The 13,349-nt window shown below is 41.9% G+C and overlaps 1 protein-coding gene across 1 annotated transcript; it reads left to right on the top strand.

Annotated features, from left to right (window-relative positions):
• Nucleotides 1-527: 527 nt before the first annotated feature.
• gmps (guanine monophosphate synthase) lies at nt 528-10,663 on the top strand. Its single transcript, XM_079224698.1, has 16 exons — nt 528-634; nt 1,999-2,171; nt 2,308-2,422; nt 2,798-2,895; nt 3,530-3,633; nt 3,927-4,120; nt 4,829-4,994; nt 5,611-5,762; nt 6,163-6,336; nt 6,652-6,757; nt 6,971-7,086; nt 8,012-8,137; nt 9,117-9,232; nt 9,336-9,466; nt 9,998-10,170; nt 10,343-10,663. The coding sequence occupies exons 1-16, from the start codon at nt 608-610 to the stop codon at nt 10,442-10,444; spliced, it is 2,073 nt and encodes a 690-aa protein (XP_079080824.1). The 5' UTR covers nt 528-607; the 3' UTR covers nt 10,445-10,663.
• The last annotated feature ends 2,686 nt before the right edge of the window (nt 10,664-13,349 follow it).

Below are 13,349 nucleotides of genomic sequence, written 5' to 3'. Positions count from 1 at the left end.
TCAGTACTGTTTGGTGGATCAGGACAAATGCAAATACAATTAAATTGTACTATATATATATATATATATATATATATATATATATATATATATATATATATATATATATCATTTTCTTTCTTTGGATACCCCTGCGGTTAGGGATTGGCAAATATCCTGAGATAGGAACATCACTAAAACACCTTGCTATTAAATTCATATTCTACATCCACGTTAAAAAAAATGTTGGCACCCAATTGCCACCACTATTTTTAAACATGGTCAGTCAAATTGTACTATGCCGTTAAGCCCAGCCCTCTTGGGGCCCCTGTCTGTTCTCCACTCTCCTTTCGTGGGATTTAACTTTGCGCTCCACCCCATGGCGGTACACGGCACGTTCATTTAGTCTCTTCCCCCCGCTGTGAAAGTTATTCCCTGCCGGTGTAGGAGAGTCTGTGACAGCACCATCTTCAAACCCCAACAACCCAAATCTGCTTTTGAAACAGTAGTCGGCGTACTGAGCCAGGAGCTAACCAGTAGCCTTCTATCTCTCTCTATCTCTGGGTCTCTCTCTCTCTGGGACACTGAAGCGAAGACTAGAGCTCATTCCACCACACGGCAGTTCTCCATGGCTCTGTGCAACGGAGACAGCAAGGTCAGTGGTGCGGGGACGACCCGCTGCCTTCGGTACTTCGTAGCCCGGTTGACCGGTTCCCGGTGTAGTCCCCAATCCCCGGATAATTACGGCCTGTGTGTACCTCCGGAGGAGGGAAAGTTAGAGAGCATGCAGCGGCATCACCAGCTCCGCCGAGGAGCCTCGTATACGCTGTTGCCTGTTGCAGTATAACATGAACACGTTGCTCTTAGCCGCACGGGATATCTCATTTACGATTATCAGAAGTATTTCACACGTTTAAACTCTAGTCGTGGCTGCCCTCTTCCCATGGTGGCTCCCTTCCCCGAGACCCATCGCCTCCACGCACCGCGTGGGTTTTTAGCATAGCTCCGCTAAGTTAGCCAGCTGCGCTGCGGGACGTGCTGCTAACAAGCTAATGGTGATTACTGCTGTGTATACTGCCCGTGACCTAGCATGCTACACGGGATATCTGTTAGCTAGCTCAAGCCAGATTTTTTATAAAAGTGCTACGAACCGAAAGTCATGTATTGTGACTGTTCTGGCTTTCATTTTGTAAAGTGACATTGAGCCCGTGGGTTACTAGTTTATTTCACTCGGCTGCCTGTCACATACTTAAAGCTAACGGACGTTAACTGTCAGGTTTGCTAACGTCGTCACGAAGATAGAAAGAGCCAACTGGCGGTTAACGTTCCCTTTTCTGACAACAGGAGCCACTGATGTCTGTGTTATCCGCTGATTTGGTAAAGCTTGCTGTGCAACTGTCGTTTTGTGTTGTTGTCGTGATGCGACGATGTGTTTTTTTTACGTGAATACGCCAACTGAAACTGAGGTGATGCCTAATGCAAGTTGTTTTTAGAAAACATCTACAGCGGAAGTGTTTCATCAAACCACGTGGGATCTACCCCGTTTAACATATATTTTTTTTATGGAGTTCAATTGTCCATCAGTGATCTGGCATCTCTCTAGTTATTGTACTGTATTTGCTTCCCAAACTTGGATATGTGCATATGTTTATGAAAACATCCAGACTGGAAAGTTATGTCAAAGCGAAACAGATAATCAGCCTTTGACTGACTTGTAGGTTTCATGTGATTCTACTGATGGGCTGACTGGTTACACCACGTTTCACAGTAGTGACTGTCTGTATTGAACGCTCACATGTCCATAACTATGTTAGGCTTCATTGGGTCACATTTTGCACGAGGACTGTCGGCGTTTAGCACGGCATTAGGGAAACTTTTTCTGCGTGCTTGTCAAACTCATTCAGTAACTACCTGTGTAAATGAGAGACTATTCATTTACCTTTTTGCCCGCTCGGCTTAACACAAGCACTTGAATCAAGAGATGTTTTTTTTCCTGAATGTGTGTGTTTGTGTCCACAGCTGGAGATCAGCAGCGCAGATCAGAATGGATCATGTGAGGGGGCGGTGGCGATCCTGGATGCTGGGGCTCAGTATGGCAAGGTGATTGACAGACGGGTGCGGGAGATGTGCGTACGCTCTGAGATCCTGCCTTTGGAGACCCCGGCCTTCGCCATCAGAGAACAGGGCTACAGGTACAGATATGAGAAGCATATGAACCAGATAATGTTTTTTTTAATATATTGCATTGTTATTACATTATTCTGTCATTATGGAAGTGTTTTATAACACATTTTGCTTTGGTTGTTTTCTCTCTGTTCCCCTTATTAGGGCAATCATCATTTCAGGAGGTCCCGCTTCTGTTTATGCAGAAGATGCCCCCTGGTTCGACCCTGCCATATTCACCATAGGGAAGCCGGTCCTTGGGATCTGCTATGGGATGCAGGTATCTATCTGCATGCATACACAGTAAACTTCTGTGATGTGAGGATTTTATAGTGGTTAGGCATTTGTTCCAGGAAGCATTCGTGTGACACATTCACAATGAGCAGCTAGACTTAAAGATCTCTCTACCCGAGGCTGCCGTTCAGCTCTCCTGGGTCCGCTGGGACTTCACCACCTTCTTCAAGGGCACTTTGACACAAGCTGAGGGAGTCGAGAACATTGCTTGCGCAATTTTCCCAGCTTGCCTGGAAACTAAAACCAGCAGCCATCCATTCTCTTGCTCATTTCTCTGGACAGCTGGCAGTTATCTTTGGAATCACACTGACATGTCATCTTTGTGTCCAAGCGTTAACTTTGCTCTGCGTTTGTCTTTCAGATGATGAACAAAGTTTTTGGCGGCACAGTACACAAAAAGAGTGTCAGAGAAGATGGCGTGTTCACCATTGGACTGGACAACACTTGTTCTCTCTTCAGGTAATATGGTTGCTCAAGTGGCTCACAAGAACATTTGAACCAGATTCTGACACATCCTTGCATTTTTAAACATATTGAGTTTGTGGATAAGAACAAAACATACAAATATACTTGGTGCATAAACAAAATGGTGTGATGCACAGTGAAGAGTAGAAATTAGTATGTGTAAGGAGGAACTAGGGTTGGGCCCACCCTCTGCATGTAGCTGCAGAGGGAGGGCATGACTTTAACCTATTGAAGATAGCCAATGGAATCATCCTGTCACTCAACCCTAAAAATATGCAAATTCAATGACAAAATCCCTTCTAGATCAGAAAACTTACAGTACCATCTATTCTCTTAAATAATGGAGGACAAAATGTTGTGGGCTGTGAACAAAAAAACTGCGGCTCAACAGGTTTGTCCCAGTGCCATTTACTACATAACCTGCAGAAGCAGTCCGGCAGTCACATATTTCCCCCTGGTTGTTACACAAATACTGCAGAGTCTAAAATAGACGGCTGCAGTCTTTTATTACCGTTTGCCTCTCACACTTAACTTGTATGCACCCAGCGAAAGCAGGCCTGTACACATTTAACTTTCTACTAACTAACTCATCTTTCTCTGACGTCGGTGTGTGTGTTTATCTTATCAGGGGCCTTCAGAAGGACGAACTGGTCCTGCTGACCCACGGAGACAGTGTGGATAAAGTGGCCGATGGCTTTAAAGTGGTGGCGCAATCAGGGAACATCATTGCTGGTGAGGAGCACATGAAATGAACTGTGACCTGTTAGTAACATCTAAAATTAGATGGTGGTCATAGACTCACACGCAGGTCCCAAATGAACACCTATATTTAAAAAAAAAAAAAAAGACTGTACTTTTAAATCTGACACAGCCTCTGAGAAGAATGCTAAATATATATTTATAGTTTCTATTTTTTTCAAATCTATTTAAATGAATTCCGTTTGTATATATTTTTTAGAAGTGTCTTTCAAAGAGGATAAATAGCAATGTTAAGAGTCCTTCGCCACATCTGATGTCCCCACCAGGGATTGCTAACGAACAGAAGAAACTGTATGGGACACAGTTTCACCCTGAAGTCGACCTGACGGAGAGAGGCATCGAGATGCTGCGTAACTTCCTGTTCGAGATTGCAGGATGCACCAGTAATTTTACCGTACAGAACCGCCAACAGGTCTGCATCGACGAAATCAAAGAAAAAGTAAACAAGTCTAAAGTGCTGGTGAGTAAAACTGCACAAAGTTTCATGATCGTGTGCTCTAATCCAAACATTTTTAGGGCACATTGACTGAAGTCAAAAGCTGGGTTGCTGACTGTGATATTTAGTAGCTACTCAGGAAGTCGTGGCAGCAGCAGCAGCAGGAGCAGCAGTGGTGGGAAGCAAAGTAGAACCAATTAAACTCTCAAATTAAACCCTGTTTTATCTGAAAAGAGGTAGTCGACTCCCTGAGCGCCTTCTAACTGGGCTTCATCTCGGGGGATTGTGATGGCGATAAATGAGTAGAAGAAATGACCTCAAGGCACATATTATATTTAAAGAAATAGAAGCAGCCTCTGTTTCTTGTTCTTAAACTACAGTCTGCGGGATACGTGTTTCACTGTCTGTACTCTGTCGTAGTAGCTCCTTACCGTCCATTTGGCTGTGTGAGTCACAAGAGTTAATAGTCGGCTAATATAACTAAAGCAGTGTCAAGGCTGTAGTACTTTCTTTATTTTTGATTAATATTTTACAGCCTGCCATCAGACAAAACACCATTTGTCAAAGACGACATGACCAATGCGTTGGGAGGCTAACATAAAACAAGATTAGACATACAGTTGTTTGGCGAGCGAGACTGAGTCGGAGAATTCCTCCTTAATCCAGCAGAGGTTGGATGTCCCTCAACTATGTGACTACACAGTTAGTGACTTTTTCTAATGTTTTATTCAGGTGCTGCTGAGTGGCGGGGTAGACTCAACAGTTTGCACAGCTCTACTAAACAAAGCGCTAAACCCGGACCAGGTGATAGCAGTTCACATCGACAACGGCTTCATGAGGAAGAGAGAGAGTCAGAGTGTGGAGGAGGCCCTCACCAAGCTGGGCATCAAACTCAAAGGTAGGGACCAAAGTCCTGGTGGTCTATATGAGGCAGGGCTGGACCGGTACAAGTCAAGGGAGTGCATCCTTTATACTTGTTGTTGCAGTTTATATTGCCATGTGATGGGTAGTTATCATTATATATTTGACAGACTGTGGAATAAATGACTAATCGGTATCAAGGTTTTTATTTGGCCATTTGTACCTAGACCAACAGTCCAGACTCATTGGAATTTTTTTCGCAGCGCTCTCAGAGTCAACAGTTTTGGAAAAAGAAGAAATAAAAATAAGAAGAAACACTATACAGGAAAGAGACAAAATATAAACTATGAGAACACTATACAAAATATAAAATATGAAAACCCTGAGTCAAAATATAAAATGAGACCACTACAAAATATGAAATATGAAAACACTGTATGAAATATGAAGACACTGTACATATGCAAATGTGGTCATATATACAAGGAGGTTATTAGATACAGTTTTTTTTATTACAGTGATAAATACATAAATAGGTTAGTCCTGAGTGCTGTTCCTATTCACAGTTTTGTTTTGCCATCAGTCTGACTGTGGCAGGAAAGAAGCTATTATAGAATAATTATTTTTCTTCTCTAAAATGTTGCCCTGTTTAGTGGTGAACGCAGCTCATACCTTCTACAACGGAACGACAACCCTCCCCATCTCTGAGGAGGACAGGACACCACGAAAACGCATCAGCAAGACTTTGAATATGACGACCAACCCAGAAGAGAAAAGGAAAATCATTGGGGATACATTTGTCAAAGTGAGTATTTGGTCTTCTTTTGTGAAAAGTGCTATATAAAACGTTTTTGTTATACATCACATTTTTATTTCAACCTGCCAGCTTGACTGCCTGACACGCAACACATGGTCATTTATCACATTGTCAGCTCAGCTGAATTCTTGACAGCATATTTGTTCACATATGCCAATATGGCTGGTTTAAAAAAAAAAAAAAAAACATTTCTATTCAGTCTGTATATTAATATTCTTTTCTACTGTTTATACGGTTTATTTATATTACTTGTTCTATTTTATTATTCTTTTATTCACTTGTGAGCAATGCTGCTGTAATCCTGTAATTGTAAAGGATTATTTTATTGTTTATTTAATTTGCTACTCCATTGTTGTATCTGACGTTTTTACTTTCCGTTGCTTCACAGGTGGCAAATGAAGTTATAGGAGAGTTGAATCTGAAGCCTGAAGAGGTTTTCCTGGCCCAGGGTACCTTGCGGCCCGACCTCATTGAGAGTGCCTCTCATCTTGCCAGCGGCAAGGCGGAGATCATCAAAACGCATCACAACGACACTGAGCTCATCCGCAAACTCCGAGATGAGGTACTGCACACATGCACATATCCACACAAATACTAGGAGGACGGCAAACAGCTAAACATCATTCACATTTTTTTTATTGAAACATTTATTTCTAAATCATCCACCATCCCCTTAATAGGCTTTCTTTCTTCAACAGTTGTTCGGTATCTCGAAGGAGCACTGAATCTTCATTCAGTCTCATCCTTATGAGCTGTTTAATGCTCACGTTGTTTCAATCAGCCCACTTTTATATCAACTCACAACTATGCCACACCTAAGCATATACAGTACCTCACTCTGTTGTAAAGCTGATTCCACTCCTTTGTGATCCTACAGGGAAAAGTAATCGAACCACTCAAAGATTTCCATAAAGATGAGGTCAGAGCGCTGGGGAGAGAGCTGGGCCTGCCAGAGGAGATTGTCTCCCGACACCCTTTCCCTGGCAAGTACATAAACGCATGCTAATGACGTGACCGCTCTGACAAAAGGGATTATTCATATCATGTTTAGTGAGGATTTCTCCTTTCTTGACCCGTCTCTCTTTCCCTCATGTACTCATTTACCTAATTCAATCAGACAGACTCAAAACTGTCCTCGCGTTGCTCTTATATTTGCTAATGAAAAGTGCACCTCTTCTCTGCTTTGCCTTTTTTAGGTCCGGGTTTGTCCATCAGAGTGATTTGTGCAGAGGAGCCCTACATCTGTAAGGACTTTGCTGAAACAAACAACATGCTCAAAATCATCACAGACTTCTCTGCAAGTGTCAAAAAGGTCAGATCAATGCAGATGCATACATCAAATGTCCTGTGTTTTAGGGAAATATCAGAAACGGGTTCAATATTCATTTATTTGCAATTAATGGCAGCAAATGAATTACTGCGATTATGCCTCTTTCTGCAGTTTGAATGATGCATGCACATTTTTTTTAAATTAATTGAATCACTGCTTGCTGAAAACAACTCTCTTAGTTCTCTGTAATTGTCCTGATGACAAATATTAGAGGGAGTACATAGATTCAAACAAATCAAAGATGGATGGAGGATTGTCACTTCCAATACATCCAGGGGAGCCACCAAGTATTTCAACTCAAAACATCAAGGACTACCGGTGAAATAGTTGGTCATTAAAGTGCTGTAGGAGAATAAACGGTGTGTGGACTTTATTATATGTATTACTGTCTATTGACCCATCAGCATGTTCCCTGCAGTTCTTGGCAACTAGGTTACTTTTTCACACAATCTAGCAATAAAGATGCTAAGTAATGAGCAGTACAGTGGAGCGCTCTGCAAGACATTTGTGGCCATTTATTGTGATGGTTGACCACATTGCAACAAAGCCAAATCATTTTGAGGATTTTAAGATGTTTTGTGTCTTAATTTGTTTTTGGTACCAGTCACCCTGAAAAAAGAGCCGGTTGACAGAGGTTCATATTGACTGTTTGCTGCTGGTTGTCTGCCGAGTTACTCGTTTGAAAATGATTGAAGTCCGGAGTCGATCTACTTTGACTTTATGAATCAGGGTTTTTGTGGCTCTACTGACTAAGATTATGGACTCATTGGAAAGCTGGGAAATGAGAAGTGTTCACAAAGTTAGTTTAGAAAGTAGTCACAACATAGATGGAGCTATTTCTGAGCTCTCTGTCCTTGCAGTTCCAGTTTTACACACTGATTTACAATTCTCTCTCTCTCCCCTCCAGCCCCATACCTTGCTGCAGAGAGTCAAGTCGTGCATATCAGACGAGGAGGAAGAGAAGCTCTTGCAGATCACCAGCCTTCATTCACTCAATGCCTTCCTGCTGCCCATCAAAACTGTCGGCGTCCAGGTAAACTAGCTGCTCAATCAATTCCTCAAATCCGCTCTGAATTTATGTGTGTTGTCTTTTTGCTGTCCCGCAAAATCTGGTAAGCTGGGCTTTACTGACAATTTGAAGGGTTTTAAGGTACACATTTATACAGACTACAGCTTCTGTCTCACATGATGTGAGTAATGCGTCAGGTGACGTGCAGCCCGAATGCTTTAATTTGCAGTCAAAATAGGTTTAAAGCAGACTTGCTACAGTGGCTTCTTAAAGGCTCAAGTAACACTTAAAGAGGACATTTGTAGGTTGATCCAAACATAGCTCATTTGTTTTGGAGGAGTTGGATTCACATGTATGCGGACGGTTCAAATGTCTTTAGAACGGCAGATGAATGCTTTGAGGCAGGGGAAGTGTGAACCGGTGTTTCTCACTTTTGCTGTTTTGCCTCGCTGTGTTTTAACTATCATTTTGTGGTTAACCACGAGACACATGCACCCACACAAAGCCTTTCAGTTTCTTTCTTTTTGACTCTCTCTTCCTAGCCTAGGGAACGGTCTGTTGTAAATATTGTGACATGTTTTAGTTTCTCCCTCAACTTCTCTGTGGCTAAATATGGCAAACACAATTTTCCAGTAATTTATACGGACCTGTACTGTTTCACAGTGACTGTGGGTGTGGGCGTGCCCTAGTACTTCCTGTTTAAGTTTTAAGTCACCCGTAACCTCAAATTGTGGGGCAGACAGGAGACTGTAGACAAACACAGGCAGAGTTTATTGCCTGGGGATTTTTTTGGGAGTGAACACAGACGGATGTGATGTGTACACTTTATATATAGAAACGTTACTGTTTTATTTATAAAGGAGATGTTTGGAAAATGACATGTGCGTACGCTAATCTAACATTTGTTCCAGATTTGTGTTCTCTTGTTATATTTTCTTTGTTGCTCTGACTTTCTAATAAGCCTAATTTTATAAATGACTGTAAAATAAATCTTCTGTCTCAGGGGGATTGCCGGTCCTACAGTTACGTGTGCGGTATCACAAGTAAAGAGTCGCCACACTGGGAATCTCTCATGTTCCTGTCCAGACTCATCCCTCGCATGTGTCATACTATCAATAGGTAATACACGGCGCTTTGCTGTTCATCCCTAGTTATATGCCACGTTAGACACTGAGTATTTTGTTGACACTCTACCATTCATACACGTCTCTCTTTTTTCCAGAGTCGTGTATGTGTTTGGGTCTCACGTGAAAGAGCCGCCAACAGACATTACCCCAACCTTCCTGACCACAGGCGTTCTGAGCACACTCAGACAGGCTGACTTTGTAGCTCACACTATCCTTAGAGAGTCTGGTAAGTGTGTGTGTGTGTGTGGACATTTTAATTCAGCCCTAAAGCATTACAGATTATTAGGGGGGGTGGTATATTTAGTGCGTATGTGTAAGCAACTTGAGTAAATGCAAAACCACAGCACTATCTTAACAATGTAGTCTCTCTAGAGCCAAAGCCTGGTATTTATATGCCTGTATACCTTTCAAGAATAGTCTGCTCGTCTGCTTACTTGCATCCACATGAGGAATTTAACGTTTCCCCAGAGGCAAACCACATACTGGTTCTTGTGATATGTCTGTTCCCGACAGTCTGTGGTTTCAGTCGGTAGTCCAGGGTGGATAAATGATGTCAGCCTATTCTGCGTCATTAAGATATTTCAAAAGACATTTTTCCAAATGTGTTTTTCCATTTGTCTCAATCTGCCATACAGACAGACATTACTTAATTAATCTTAAAACAATATATATACATTTTTAGATTTAGTCTCAGACAGTGAAGCTACTTTTGTGTTTATTTTTTGTTATAGTTATGAGAAAATGTTCCCTCTTGCAGGCTATTCCGGTAAGATCAGCCAGATGCCAGTCATCTTGACCCCCCTGCACTTTGACCGTGACCCTTTGCAAAAACAGCCATCCTGCCGGCGCTCTGTGGTGGTCCGCACCTTCATCACCAGCGATTTCATGACCGGAATCCCTGCCACGCCAGGCAACCACATCCCAGAGGAGGTATGCCATGATTCAAGCTCTCAACTTCCTCTTGGCATTCTCTGGCCATCATGGATACTAAACCTATGTTAAGGAATTTGAGCATTAGCAGCCCCATAATGATTTAAATATTGTTTTTTCTGTACTTGTTCAACGTTTTAAGAGTCGTTTGTCTTGTCATCCATTTTCGCAGGTGGTGCTGAAGATGGTAAATGAGATCAAGAAGATCCCAGGCATCTCCAGAGTCATGTATGATCTGACCTCCAAACCACCTGGAACCACAGAGTGGGAATAAAACGCATGACGTCATACCGATAGCACACACACACACACACACACACACACACACACACACACACAATGCACAAACACACTCAACAGATCTCAGAGAGGGCTGGTGAATTCCTCTTCCCTTCCCTCCCTCCCGCTCTCACTCTCTTCAACATTCCCACGGAAGGCAGACCTTACTGTGACGGGCGCACATGCAAAGGCGCTTCTACTCTGCCCTCCCCACCACTCCTCCCTGGTCTTAATATTTTTGGCGATAGGGATTAATTAATGTTGGTTATAGATAAATATATTGTCACTTTTGATCCATGTACATCAATGTATTTCCTCTCTGATGAAAAGGTCAATTGCTGCTTCCTTGTGGCAAAAGTGGCAAAAGGCTGTGAAAAGCTCAGAAAGTGGACATTGATGTTGTGCCTCAGGTTGCATTTAGGGAGGAGCTAAACACGAAAACAAAAGGGTCACGAGATGAAGGAGAAATCCAGCCATTGTTTTCTGCCTTTTTTTCTCAAATGTTTTTGTTTCACAGTTGTGGGTCAGACTATTTTTAACCTCAGACTATCCTCTTTATTTGTTAATTTTCAGTTTCTGCCTGTATACTGTGCTATGAAGAAGGTTGCCTGTTTTTCAGGTAAAAACCAAAAACGGCAACCTATGTGACCAATCAATAATTCTTAAGCTTTTTGTTTTGCCAAAAGTAGAATATGCCGTGGTGATGTATAACATTGTGGGCTCCTCTTGACGATCTTCTCCAGGCTACATTTGTTGACCAGAGCTCTTGACTTGTTGCTGTGCCACATGGTGGGCAGCGGACAACCCAAGATTAGCTTCAGTTTGGTGACTGGTGTGCAGGAGGCCAATACGATGGGCTACTTTGTACGTGCCTGTTCTGTTGTTTTTGTTTATTTCTTGATATGACTCGACCTGGACTTCAATGTTTCCGGACAGGAGGATATAACACTGTTTCTCTTCACGCTGCAATCTGTATGCTTTTTATGAAGAATAAACACGACCACAGGATTAACTAATAACAAAATTATAAGTACAGTAAAGTTTATAACCCTTGTGTAAATTGCAACTGTCTTTCATTTGTTGTGCAGGGGCACATTTTTGCACATTTAGTCTTTTTTTATTTTCCCATCCATAAAGAAAGCCTTGGTGCATCCGGTGGCACCGTCACCTTATTTAAGTGTGTCACTGTAGAGTCAAAGGTCAGATTGTCTGTTGCCATCTCTTCACCGTCTCAAAAGGGCATTGCTTAATTAATTTCTGTTGTCATAATCTCTAGTCTCGTCATTTAGTCCTCAGTGAACACAGTGCTCAGGTTTAACTGAGATTTTAAAAGTGTATTGTCCCCCGGTATAGAGCCATTTCACTCGGACGCAGTGGTTCTCATGAATTAGTCTTTGTGCCTCTCATTCTCTGTTCTCTCCTTAACCCGTCGTAGCAAAATACCCCCAATGCAAAATGAAAGGTTTTCCTAACTTGTCTTAACTGCTATTTGTGTCCCTCTGTTCGGCCTTTTATACGCGTGTTTTCTGTTGCATATGTTTCCATAGAAAACAACAGCGTGATAATATTGGACACACAATTTCATGTTGGTTTAATTTGCAACAGCGATAAGATTATGTTATGCAATTTAATGTGTATTTTTTTTTGGGGTGGGGGGTCGTTTTATTATTTGTATTCAACTGCGCTCATTCTCCTTAGTAACGTGCCTCAAACCAAGCCACTGCATGCAGTTTCAACTATGATGACATTTGTACAATGGAAAACTGAGCTTTAATAAAGATCTCCATGTTGAAACTTGTCACTTCTATATTGAGCAACTTATCTTATCTTAACTTATAATTGTTTACCCTTCGCATAACTTAATTTCTCATGATTTTCATCTCTATAATTATTCTTCCCACAGTTGGAGAGTATCAATCTTTGGAGTACACAACATGCATAATAACCCCACCATAGTGCCAAAATACAGTGGACATCACAATCACTTTTTAAGTAAATAAAGTAAATTAAAGCTTGCTAGCTAATGATTGCTTCAAATGAGCCATTTCTAAATTATAGAACAATGTCCCGTACCTTATCCGCACATCATAATTTTGTTTTGTCTGAGTCTCATAAAAGAAAACTGTTTTCCCCCATTGAACAGGTGGTGGAAATGAGTCCACATGCTTCCAATGCAGCCAACTGTAAATCACAGCCAGAATACAGAAATAATACCACAACCGTTTACTTTAGCACTGGAAGCAAGTGATGGTGTTCTGCTTCACTTTATTAGTTTAGAAGTCGTCATTCAAAACCTACAAGAAGAGTCAAATGGAAATGTGGAAGACCCATTTTCCATCGAATCATGTGCCTCTTTGCAAACTATCCGCCTGGACGAGACCTTTGAAATTTCATTAGCGCTGTTTCAAAAGTACTGCACATAATTGATTTCTCGCAGCACTCATCAGTATCGCTCAGATGTCTCTCACGTGCTTGACAGAAGTCACAAGGGCTCAATCACACACACACACACACTCTGAAGGTCATCGTTTAACTTCAGCAACTATATGAAAATATCCTCATTTTTCCGATTCCTGCTTTCTGTGTTTCAACTTCTCTTTATTGAAATAAATCCAGCCATATTATTCAGAGACATTTTTAGACTGTAGCTTATTTGTGTGCAGTCGGCCCCTGCTACCCTGCAGAGGTCCCTCTGTGTGCCGGGGTTCAGGTGTGTGTTTCTCCCCGCTGACAGAGACAAGAGCAGACAAGTTCATTCATCCATCAACACACGCTCAAACCCGCACTCGGGGGACAAGGCATGATTTTATAAACAGTAGCTGTGCTGTTAAATTGTGTACAGACAGTACAAGTTACCACATGCAGCTGCCAATTAACGTGTGGCCTGTGGCAGTTTAACC

This window comes from Taurulus bubalis (genome assembly GCF_910589615.1).
Source record: "Taurulus bubalis genome assembly, chromosome: 10".
Taxonomy (NCBI): Eukaryota; Metazoa; Chordata; class Actinopteri; order Perciformes; family Cottidae; genus Taurulus; species Taurulus bubalis.
Note: the sequence above shows the minus strand (reverse complement) of the source record. Positions and strands in the feature narration are given on the sequence as shown.

What these genes read in the sequence shown, in the direction of transcription:
- gmps (XM_079224698.1), top strand. Translation starts at nt 608, where the DNA reads ATGGCTCTGTGCAACGGAGACAGCAAG. An exon ending in GCTGGGCATCAAACTCAAAG is followed by an intron (nt 4,995 to 5,610) that starts GTAGGGACCAAA and finishes TGCCCTGTTTAG; the next exon opens with TGGTGAACGCAGCTCATACC. An exon ending in TCAAAACTGTCGGCGTCCAG is followed by an intron (nt 8,138 to 9,116) that starts GTAAACTAGCTG and finishes CTTCTGTCTCAG; the next exon opens with GGGGATTGCCGGTCCTACAG.